Consider the following 12,557-nt stretch of genomic DNA (forward strand, 5'->3'; position numbering starts at 1 on the left):
AGAGCTGGGCATGGGGTTGGGGATTTGGCTCAGTGGTAGAGCGCTTGCCTAGGAAGCGCAAGGTCCTGGGTTCGGTCCCCAGCCCCGGAAAAAAAAAAAAAAAAAAAGAGCTGGGCACACCATGGTGGCACACTGCGTAATCTCAGCACTGGAGAGGCAGACAGGGACGTTCTGTGGCTCACTGGCCAGCGTAGCCTACTCTGCAGACTCCAGGCCAGTAAGTGACCTGATCTCACCAACCAAGATAGATGGCTTCTGAGAACTATCACCCAGAGTTGGCCTCCAGACATACACAGGTGACAGAAGACTTCCCTCCCCTGGGTGCCACTACACACCTGGGATCTCAGGAACAGTTGATCTTGCAGAAGACCTCATATCACAGCCACCTGTCACATCAGCGCCAGGAGAGCTGACACTCTTTGCCCCCTAAGGCATGTGTATAAGTTCAAAAAGATTTAAAGATGAAGAATTCAGGGTCATATATAGCTTTATGATATGGAGTCTGAAATCAGCATGAGCCTCCCAAGACCATCTCTAAAAACCCAACCAACAGATACTCCACAGGTTCCAGCACACATGGCATTCACATGGCACATACACGTGAATAAAGTGCTAAAAATGAATATAAACTGGGCATGGTGGTGAATGCCTTTAATCTCAGAACTCAGGCAGTGAGTTCGAAGCCAGCCTGGTCTACATCCCAGGACACATCCTGACTCAAAATTCCAAAACCAAATCAAAATCCTGGGGCTATCTGGGGTGTAACCAGTGCTGTGGAAGTGTGGGAGAGGCCATGGGTTTGATAACCTCAACACTTTACCACAAAAAAAAGTACAGATTTAAAACTGGACTAGCAGTGTGGCTCTGGGTGAAGGTGCTGGCCAGAAGCCTGACAAGGTCAGGTCAATCCCAGGACCTACACGTTCGAGAATCAGCTTCTCTACTTTGTCCTCTGACCGCCACACATGATCTTTGCCAGTTCCCGTAACTTGAGTTTTGGAGATGACTGTCCCTGCATGGGCTCCTTTGCAGTGTGCATGGCCCAGATGGAACCACAGTCTTATTTCCTCTTCTGCCCTCTGGGTCTCACTCCTGAGAATACCTTCATTCCATGCCATACGGTACACAGAATTATCAATCATGCTTTTAAAAACACCGAGGGGGCTTCAGAGACGGCTCAGTGGCGAAAGGGCCAGAGTTTGGAATCCCCAGAACTCATCTAAGTACCAGGTAGGCATAGCTGCCGGCTTGTAATTTCATCCTAGGAAGGCTGGCTGTCACGGTAAGTGGTGTGGAGCTAGAAAGATGGCTCAGCAGTTACGGGTTGAACTGCTCAGGTACAAACCCACACTCAGACATGTATGCATAATTGAAAGTCAGACATGGGTGGGTGGAGAGATGGCTCAGGGGTTAAAAGCACTGGCTGCTCTTCCAGAGACCCCGAGTTCACTTCCCAGCAACCACATGGTGGCTCACGACCATCTGTAATGAGATCTGGTGTGTCTGAAGACAGCTACTGTGTACTCATAAATAAATAAATCTTTAAAAAAAAAGGGGGGGTTGGGGATTTAGCTCAGTGGTAGAGCGCTTGCCTAGGAAGCGAAAGGCCCTGGGTTCGGTCCCCAGCTCCTAAAAAAAAAAAAGAAAAAAAAAAAAAAAAAAAGACATGGGCTAGGGAGATGGTTCAGCATTGATGGCTCTTTTGGAGAACCTGAGCTTGGTTTCCAGCACCCCATAGCTCCCATTTCATTCCAGAGGATCCAACACATCTGTGATCTGCTGGTACCAGGGTAGCTGGAGTTAAAGCAGGTAAGAGCCACTCAACATGGCCGCTGGGCTTATGCTCTTCAGCAATCAATGAGCCGTCTCTACAACCCTCTCCAGGGCTTTGGGTTTTTTTGTTGTTGTTTTGTTTTGTTTTTGGTCAATTGTTTAAAGACTTTAAGGTTTGTCATCTCTGGAAACAAAAGTAATAATCATAAAATAATATGAATTTAGATTTTAAGATTAATGCATAGGAATGCTTGCTAGCTTTGCGTTAGTCTCCCAAGAACTGGGATTGCAGAGCTGTGTCTGGTGACACTTAGGATCTTACCATAGATCCTGACCTTTTGGGTATGATGGCCTATGCCTTTAATCTCAGCCTTTTGGCCGTTTGATTTGGTTTTGGATTTTTGAGGCAGGATCTGTCCTGAAACCACCATGTCGACCAGGCTGGCTTTGAACTCACTGCACCTGATTTCTGAGATTAAAGGCACAGGTCACCATGCCCAGTATATAGATTCATTTTTAGTATCTTTAGTCAAACGTGCATGTGAGAGTGAATGCCATGTATACCGGAACCTGTGGCGTCAAACAGTGTAGCTGGAGTTACAGCAGGTAAGAGCCACCCAACATGGCCGCTGGGCTTATGCTCTTCAGCAATCAATGAGCCGTCTCTCCAGCCTTCTCCAGGGCTTTGATTTTTTGTTGTTGTTGTTTTGTTTTGTTTTTGGTCAACTGTTTAAAGACTTTAAGGTTTGTCATCTCTGGAAACATTATTTTGACCCAAAGGGTGTTGGAAAAGAATATCCCCAGTGGGGATGGTGGCACAAGCCTTCAGTCCCAGCACTTGAGAAGTAGGGCAGACTGATCCCTGAGTTCCAGAACATCCAGAGCTACACAGAGAAATTCTTTCTTGGGGGGAAAAAAGAATATTCCCTATGTTATGTCACCCCAAAAGACATGAGCAAATCAGAAGTAATTTTAGCAAAGTAATTGGCTTTTCCAAAAGAGTTCCCAGAGACCTAACCTAGTCGGGCAAGCATTCAGCCGGAAGTTTATGTAGTTCTTATCTGACTGCAGGGTAGTGATCTTGTTTTACCTCCTCGGTGGGGACTAGCTCTCACGCTCAAACCTGGTGGCTGTCCACATTTATTCCTATGGGTGCAAATGTGGGTAAGTAGAGTCCACCCCGGGAACATCTGGGTTGGGGTTGTGGGGAGGTGAACAGAAAAATTGCACAGAATGGGAGAGGTGTTTGGAACACTGGCCTTTGGCAAAAGCCTTTTTTTTTTTTTTTTTTTTTTTTTAAAGATATTTTTAGCCAGGCATAGGCACACACCTATAATCTCAGCACCAAAGAAGCACAGGCAGGTGGATCTCTGTGAGTTCCAGAACAGGCTGGTCCAAATAGTGAGATCCAGGACGCATAGAGCTATATTATAGAGATCCTCTCTTATAAAAGAACAAAGATTTATTTTATGTGTATGGATGTGTTGCTGGCATGTATGTGTGTGTGTACTATGTGCGGGCCTCAAAGGCCAGAAGATGTCACTTCTCACAGTTGTTAGCTGGCATGTGCTGGGAATGGAGCCTGGGTCCTCAAGAATAGTCAGTGTGGTTAACTGTTGAGTCATCTCTCCAGCACCTTCCATCCATCCGTCCGTCCATCTGTCTATCCACCTATCCATCTGTCTGTCCATCTATCCATCCATCCCTCTCTATCAATCTATCAATCTATCAATCTACCAAATCTATCTATCTATCTATCTATCTATCTATCTATCTATCTATCTATCTATCTAGGTTTTCTGAGACAAGGTTTCTTTGTGTACCACTGGCTGTCCTAGAACTAGCTCTGTAGACCAGGCTGGCCTTGAACTCACAGAGACTCACCTACTCTGTCTCTCAAGTGATGGTGTTAAAAGTGTTCACTACCAGGCCTGGTTTTTTTTTTTTTTTTTTATTTTTTATTTTTTTTGGTTCTTTTTTTTTTTTCGAGCTGGGGCCCGAACCCAGGCCCTTGCGCTTCCTTGGCAAGTGCTCTCCCACTGAGCTAAATCCCCAACCCCTTTTCACGTGTTTTTAAAGACAGCATTTCACTTCATAGTTCAGGATAGCATTAACTTGCTGGTGAATAGGGAAGACAGTTCGGTGGGTAAGGTGCTTGCTGTGCCTGGTCTGGGTCTCTGGAACCCACATGAATCTGGACACAGTAACAAATCCGTAATCCGTCTCAACCAGGCACTTCTAGCACTGTCGTATAATCCCAGCACTTGGGAGGCAGAGGCAGGTGGATCTCTCTGAGTTAAAGACCAGTCTGGTCTACAGAGTGAGTTACAGGACAGCCGAAGCTACATAGAGAACCCTGTCTCAAAATGAAAACTTGAGTATTTTTTAAATCGAGAGGAGAGAGAGAAACTGTCTTATACAAGGTGGTGGGTAAGAACTAACAGCCAAAGTTGTCCTATGTCCTTCGTACACATGCACATGTGCCATGGCATGTGCACAGTCAAACATACACAGATGAAAAGAATTTTTTCTTTTTAACAAAGTTCATGTGTGTGTGTGTGTGTGTGTGTGTGTGTGTGTGTGTGTGTGTGTGTGTGTGTGTGTGTAGTTTCTGTACATAAGGGTGCCTGAAGGAAGCCTCAGACATTGTTTTCACTGGAGCTTGGGTTACAGGCAATTGTCAGCCATGGCTGCTGGGAACCTATCTGGTGTCCTCTGCAAGAGGAGAATGCATTCTTTAGCCAACATCTTCCCCAGCCTCAAAGAAATTTATATTACTTTAAAAGGGTTTCGTTTTGTAGGTGACTGGAGAGATGGCTCAGTGCTTAAGAGCACGGGCTAAGAGCACTGACGTGCTGGATGCTCTGAGAGAGGACCTGGGTTTAGTTCCCTGCACCCATGGAGTGGCTCAGGACCTTTTCTAACTCCAGTTCTAGGGGATCTGGCACCTTCTGACCTGCACTGCTCCCAGGCACACATGTGGTATACATATGTACGTGCAGATGAACTCTCATACATATAAAAAAAACTAAAAATAATGTGTGTATATATGCTTGTGTGTGTGTGTGTGTGTGTGTGTGTGTGTGTGTGTGTGTGTGTGTACATGCACATGCCAAGCATTTGTGTGGAGGTCAGAGGATAAGCATTTTAAAGCAGAATTCCAGAGGGCCAGAATTCTCCATTTGGCTGTTTTTAGGGAGGATATATTTAGAGAAGTATTTTTATAGATACTTTTATACTGGGAATCTGCTTCTTGAATTCTACACATAGAAGGAACATTTTCCTCCTGTATTCAATTCAACAGGACAAGTCTTAGCCCAAAGCTTATTTGGGACATTTAACTGCCGTCACTAAAGGAAACAAATTTGAGCTGAACTTGGTAGTACATGCCTTTAATCCTGCACCAGAGAGGCAAAGACAGGTGGATCATCTGCTCAGTCATTGTTGGCGACATAGAGAGTTTGAGGCCAGCCTGGGTTGAAAAGAAAGACGGAGGGAGGGAGGGAGAGAAGGAGAGAGGGAAAAAGAAAACCAACTAAGCTGAATTGTAGGGCTACAGTTCTGTTTAACTATATTCTGAACATAATTTCTGCTTGATAAAGTAACTTTTTTTAAGAAGTGTTGCTCTGGCTGGGGCCCTGGACTGATAAAAAGGAGAAAACGAGTGAATGAACTGAATGCCAGCATTCATCTCTCCCTGCATCCTGAGTGTCGATGCATGTATAGTATGGCCATGTCCTCCTACTCTACCACTGAGCTTCTCTACCATGGTGTACCTCTAAAGCCTGAGCCAGTGTAAGCCTTCTCTTCCTTAGGCTGCTTTTGCATGCATTTCATCACAGCAATGAGAAGAGCCACTAATACAGCCAACCACACCAACAGTAACATTGAAAGAGCTGAACGTTGGGCTGGAGAGATGGCTCAGCGGTTAAGATCACGGACTGCTCTTCCAGAGGTCCTGAGTTCAAATCCCAGCAATCACATGGTGGCTCACAACTGTCTGTAATGGAATTCAATGCTAAAATCTCTTTTAAAATGTTGAGAGTTGTGGTGCATGTCTTTAACCCCAGCACTGGGGAGACAGAGGCAGGTGGATCTCTGTGAGTTCAAGGCTGGCCTGGTCCCAGACAGCCAGGCTGTACAGAGAAACCCTGTCACAAACAAAAGCCCACCCTTTTACTTTATGTGTATGGTTGTTTAGCCTGTATGTGTGACGGTTCATCATGTGCTTGTCTGGGTCCCACAAGGTCACAAGAAGCGGTCACTTGTCCTGGAACTGGAGTTACAGACAGTTGTGAGCTGCAGTATAGGAACCGGGAACCTAACTTGGTTCCTTCAGACGAGCAGCAAGTACTTTTAAAACTGCTGAGCCAGCTCTCCAACCCCCCAAAATAACTTCTATTCTTACGAAGTCACATGAAAAGGAGAAGACGCAAATTAGTAGAAAGTATTTGTAAGCATGGTACACTGGTATTCAAAATATGTAACAAACTCTTATAACTCAGTGAAATAAAATGATTACTAAAGGTGTGAAACACCAGGACCCACTTGGTTTCTGTAAATAATGTACACACACACACACACACACACACACACACACACACAAGTTCATTTGTGGTACTGAGGGTTCCAACGAGGCTTTCACATCTATCTATCCATCTACCTATCATCTACTTATCATCTCTATCCATTTATCACTTATCTATCATCTATATCTACCTAATCTATATCTACCACCCACCCATCCATCCATCCATCCATCCATCCACCCATCCACCCATCCATTCATCCATCCATCTACCCATCCACCTATCCATCCATCTATCCATCCATCTACCCTATCTATCTATCTATCTATCTATCTATCTATCTATCTATCTATCTATCTATCTATCTATCTATCCATCCATCCATCCATCCATCCATCCATCCATCCATCCATCCATCCATCCATCCATCCATCCATCCATCATCTATCTATCTATCTATCTATCTATCTATCTATCTATCTATCTATCTATCTATCTGGTGTGACCAGAAGATGACTACAACTTTCAGATGAGGGGGTTCTCCTATCTTATGAGTCCCAGGGATTGAACTCCAGTAACCAGACTTGGTGGCAAGTGCCTTTGCCCTGAACCCTCTCCCTGGCCCCAGCTCCTTTTATGATTTTTTTTTTCTTTTGATCTAGAGTCTCACTACACTGATCAGACTGACTTGGAATTTGCTCTGGAGCTGAGGCAAGCCTTGATCGTGTGTTCCTTTTGCTTCAGTCTTCCAGCCGGCCTCTGTTTCTCCAGTGCTAGGATGCGAAGCACTGGTTCATCTGTAAACAAAGGATCCCACGGAAGTTGTTTATTCTATTATCCCACATTTGATCTGTAAACAAAGGATCCCACGGAAGTTGTTTATTCTATTATCCCACATTTGATCTGTAAACAAAGGATCCCACGGAAGTTGTTTATTCTATTATCCCACATTTGATCTGTAAACAAAGGATCCCACGGAAGTTGTTTATTCTATTATCCCACATTTGATCTGTAAACAAAGGATCCCACGGAAGTTGTTTATTCTATTATCCCACATTTGGGCCTTTTAGGTCGCTTTACTTTTAGGTTTTCTTATTTCTACAGTAATGGATTTTAGTTGACCCTGGACACTAATGTATTATTTAACTTTTGAAGGTTCTAACTGGGAAAGTTGGACTGAAACATTTACTTAATAACTAGGGGGGGCTTCTTGCTATGCAGCCTGGGCTGATTTCAAAAGTGATCCTCCTGCCTCGACCTCCTGATTACAGCCATGCACAATCATAACCTAGAATAGATGTTTTAAAAGAAATTACTGCTTATAATTTTGTAGTAGTTCAGTAATCTGTGTGTACGCATGTACATATGTGGATGTGCTTGTACCACGGTGTGTGTGTGGAAGTCTGAGAAGAACTTATGCCGTCAATTGGTGTGTGAGTCCAGGGAATGTATTGTAGGTGGTCAGGTATATCAACGAGCCCTTCACCAGCCCTGTTCTGTGTCCGTGTGGCGGCCGTCAGAACACAACTTTCAGGAACTGGTTCTTTCCCTTTGCTGTGGGTTCTGAGGACTGACCTAGGTAAGGTATTAGGCATATACAAGAGGTGGTTTTTACCTTCCGGAGGCTTTTCACTGCCCCCCAACATTTTCACTTTTAAGTGGCTGATAAATGTGACCAATGAAATGTGATCATTCGTCAGACGGTTTCTCCTTTCTCATCAGACAGGTGGGTAGACCATGAGGTGGCTCTCCTGGGCATTTGCTCCCCAAATATTTGCTTCCACACCTTGTGTGGGTGAGGCAAGGCTGGAATTCCTTAGATCCTAGGAGGTAGGGTGTGTGTGTGTGTGTGTGTGTGTGTGTGTTGGGGGCAGGGACGGGCCAGACACTTTGTTTCCCTTCCATCTGGAAAGCAGGTGTCCCAGCCGCTCTTTGCACAGTGGAGGCCAGGCTTCTGCATAGGTCAGTCTGCAACCAACTAGCTCCCTTCCCTTGGTACTAGGGTATTTTACAGTCACCCTCTGAGAAAAGGGTGCCTGGAATCAAGGGAACTTTCACTTAAAACTGTTTCCTGGATCATTGGACACAACACATAAGGTTTGGTTTTCTTTTCTTTTTTTTTTTTTTACTTTTCATTTTATCAGATTTTTAAAATTTACATTTCAAATGTTATTTCCTTTCCTGGTTTCCTGTCCATAAACCCCCTATCTCATCCTCTTTCCCCCTTCTTCTATGAGGGTGTTCCCCTGCCCAACCACCCACCCCTCCCCCGCTCCCCACCCCTGACATTCTCCTTGGTTTTCTTTCCCATAAGAGCACTTGCAGGGTAAGACAGATTTTTTTGTTTGTTTTGTTTTTGTTTGTGGATTTGGGGACAGGGCCCCACCTGTGTGGCCACATCACAATACTGCCCAGATGTTTAGAAGCATCCTTTCGGCATGCCCTAAATCTGAGGCGGGTACTGTGGAAGACGAGCCCTGGCATTTCAAGGGGACTCTTACCATTGTCACACTAGCCTTGGCCAGACCTTTCAGGTGCCAAGGAGATGCGGTATGCAGTGACAAAGCTCCTATTTTTTAGTGCTGTTCACAGCCAAAGTCTCTAAGGCCAACAAATTGTCATTGGCTGCAGGTTGCTGGGCCCCGTCCAATAGCCATGAATGAGAAGGACTATGCTGTATGTCCCCTTTAGTTCAATCTATATACTGAAAAACTCTAGAACAAACGAAAGAAAAGCAACACTAGAGAATCCTGGCCTGTCAACCAGTTTCCAGACTTGAGCTCGTTATGACCCAGAAGCCCTTGAAGGAAGGCCAGGTCCCCTGGAGTAAGAGGCATGTTACAATATAAGAGTCTTATTGTTAGCCATTCTGCATCCTTCTACCAGGGTAACTGTATCTGAGAAAAGGAAGCAACAGGATTTTCCAAGGCCTAGTGGAAACTGGTTCTACACTGGCAATAATTCTGAGATTCTCCTCACATGGGGTGGGGGAGGGGAACCTAAGATTCATTATGGTTCTCCAGTTAAAGTAGGGACTTATGGATGTCAGGTGATAAACGGGCTTTTGTTTTTAGATTGTTTTTTTATTTGTATGAGTTTTTTGCCTGAATGTGCATTTATGCACCCCGTTCATGCCTAGTGGATGGAAGAGGTGGAACTCCGTTAGAACTGAAGTTAAGGAGAGCTGCGAACCATCTTGTCTGTGAATTGGGTCCCCTGCAAGAGCAACAAATGCTCCTAACTATTCTGAGCCTAAGAGAATTTTGGTGGAAGTCACACTCACAATGGGTCCTGGAACTTGACCCATATTTCTTTTCTAAGTCTTAGAATGTGTAATTGGGACGGTTATACCTAGAAGTTGCTAGAATCCTTAAATTGATTGGTGTTCCCGTTTCTTTTTTTTGAAACTGCCATAATTCCCACGTTGGTGTCACATCCATGTGGCACAAAGCAGGCAGCATCAGGCTGTGCTCTTTTAGCAGAGAGCCTGGTAGGAATGAGGAGGATGTGGGCTTAGAGCTCAGCCTGAGGGGGAATCTGGAATGTGCCCTGAGGCCCCGGGGTGGACCAGAGCTTGGGCCACCGCTGGCCCGCCCGCGTCCCTGCGCAGTCTGCACACCCCTCGGCCCGGCCGTCGCCGCCCCCCCACATTCCACAGGCCGCTGCGCAGTCTCCTTCCTCACATTCCTGACGGGGCAAAGGAGTCCCTCCGCTCCCCCCCGCCCCCCGCGCGCGGCCTCCGAGCGGAGGGGGCGCGGCCCCGAGTTGCGCGCGCATTCCTTCGCCGCGCGTCTCCGTCCCTCCCCGCCACGGCCCCGCGCGAGCGCGCGGCCCACGCCGAGCGACCGCGACCCCGCCCCTGCGCCCAGGGGTCCCGGGGCGGGCTGCGGGCCGGCGGACGATGCGGCGCGCTGCCGGAGCGGCGGCGGCGGCGGGAGGCGGAGGTGACGCGCCGCGGCGGGCCGACGGCCATGCAGCGCTCGCGGACAGCCGCGGACGACGCGGCTCTGCTCCTGGCCGGGCTGGGCCTGCGCGAGTCGTTGCCGACCGCCGGCTCCCCAGGGGCGCGTGCGGCGGGCCGCGGGCAGCGGACGAGACGGCGCCAGTGTCGGGCCGCAGAGGCAAGGGCGGAGGCGGCCCGGAGGCCGCGCCTGACGTCCCGAGCCGCCCTGAGCGAGGCCCGCGCGCCAGCCTGGCGGGCTCGGACGGCGGCAGCGCGCGCTCCAGCGGCATCAGCCTGGGCTACGACCAGCGCCATGGCCCCGGCCCCGGGCCGCCGTCGGGGGGCAGCGCGCGCTCCAGCGTGTCCAGCCTGGGCTCCCGCGGCTCAGCGGGCGCCTGTGCAGACCTGCTGCCGCCCGGCGTCGGCCCCACGCCCGCTCGCTCCCCGGAGCCTGCCCAGTTCCCCTTCCCATTGCCGTCGCTGCCGCTGCCCCCGGGCCGGGAGGGCGGCCCGAGTGCGGCCGAACGGCGGCTGGAGGCGCTCACGCGGGAACTGGAGCGCGCGCTCGAGGCGCGCACGGCGCGAGACTACTTTGGTGAGCGTGCGCGGGCCGGGGTCCGGGTCGGGGGTGGGGGGGTCTGGGGTGCGCGAGGCTCTGGTAGGGGCTGTTCTCCCGCTAGGGATTCAGAGATGCCCGGCGCTTCCTTACTTGAAGTTGGAGACCCAGACAAAATCAGGCTGATTGACAGCCTAGGCTATTTTCTAGTATTAGAGACAAGGTTTCACTATGTAGTTTTGGCTGGCTTGGAACTCACAGTTATCTTCCTGCCCCTGTCTCTCGAGTGCTGGGTTTAGAAACTTATGAACTCTACAAAAGATTTAATTAGGTGTGTGTGAAAGTACCCTGGGAAGTCAGACGGCGTCAGATCCCTTGAAACTGGAGTAGCCGTCGGTTGTGAGCAGAAGTGGGTATGGGGAACTGAATTTAAGTCTTCTGCAAGAGCACCAAGTTCTTACTGAAAACCCATTCTTCAGCCCCTGTTGCTGGGCATTCTTCTTCATCCTTAGCATTGCTCCTACTCACCCTACTAACCTTTGATGAAGAGCAGAACGGAAGTGACCCTCCCCTTCTAACTGTGAGGCATGGATAGGGACAGAAAGATGTGTTCCCTGGGTACCCCAGAAACTGTGTGACTGAGGCTTCAGTGCTGGTAGTGGCTGCAGGTGGGACTGTGTAAGGCCACAGGACCAAGCCAGGCATTCCAAGCTTCTCTGGGCTAGGCTATACACGGGATATTTCCGACAGGAATTCTGAGCTAGGCGTGTAGCTCTGCCATAGAGCACTTGCCTATCACTGCCCTAGGTTTGTTTCTCAGCAAGGCAAAGCAGATTAACGAAACCACCGACCAACCTTACAGCTGGTTACATATATAGAAAAAAAAATAACTAAGAAAAATACGCATCCAGACTTTACCGTTTAGCTACCATGGTTGGTACAGACCTGTAATCCCTGCACTGGGGGATTCAGGAACGGTAGTAGAGTTTAAAGCCAGCCTGGTCTGCATGTAGTTCTGAACCACTCAAGACCACATAGCCAGACTGTGTTTCAAAATGTGGCAATAGAAAGTGAAGGTTATACCATTAAATACCAAAGAAAGGGAATCTGACTCATAACAGCCCTGGTAAAGAAATCACACGCATTAGCAAGACCCCAAAGTCTGATGGCTTTCCTTGGCACAGCAGTTAGGTGAGTGTGGTAGAGGGAGTGAAGCTCCTGGCTTGGGGATGTGCGTGGTTAGCAAGTCTGGGACAGGCCTGGCTGATTTTGGGCTGTCTCAAATTCAGTAGAGCTAGCAGCTCCAGGTTGCTTTGAAGTAGATCTTAGGGGAGTAGAGGCTGCACTTAGCAGGTCAGATGGGTGCATTCCAGAGTGGAGGAAGAGAGTGAGGGTTTGAGAAGGTGGTAGCCTAAGATGGCCAAGGGCATGCCTGTCTTTGGAGTAGAGGTGCTTGATCCACGTGAGAAGTCAGGATGGAGAATCTGGCTTGGCTGAGGTGATGGCTGCTGTAAACGGCCTGGGAGTAGGTGAGTGAGAAGCTGGACTTCTGCCAGGAGCCGAACAGCTCAGCTGGGTACTCTCTGTGCTCTTGGTTGAGCATCTGATCATCTTCTGGCCCGAGCACACCTAGAGGCTGAGCATTGGTCTGTGTTGGCCCCCGTGACCACTCTCAGGTCTGTGTATTACACTGTGATTTAATGGGGAAATAAAGGGACCAATAGCCAAAACAGGCGGAGGTGGGGGTCTGTTCTAA

The 12,557-nt window shown here is 48.4% G+C and overlaps 1 protein-coding gene across 1 annotated transcript in view; it reads left to right on the forward strand.

Annotated features, from left to right (window-relative positions):
- Positions 1-10,097: 10,097 nt before the first annotated feature.
- Wtip (WT1 interacting protein) overlaps positions 10,098-12,557 on the forward strand; it is a 34,111-nt gene continuing 31,651 nt past the window's right edge. The window contains exon 1 of the mRNA XM_032893883.1: positions 10,098-10,840. Within this exon, the coding sequence (XP_032749774.1) occupies positions 10,204-10,840 (637 nt within the window). The 5' untranslated portion in view covers positions 10,098-10,203. The remainder of the gene's footprint in view (positions 10,841-12,557) is intronic.

This window comes from Rattus rattus, chromosome 2, assembly GCF_011064425.1.
Source record: "Rattus rattus isolate New Zealand chromosome 2, Rrattus_CSIRO_v1, whole genome shotgun sequence".
NCBI classification, from domain to species: Eukaryota; Metazoa; Chordata; class Mammalia; order Rodentia; family Muridae; genus Rattus; species Rattus rattus.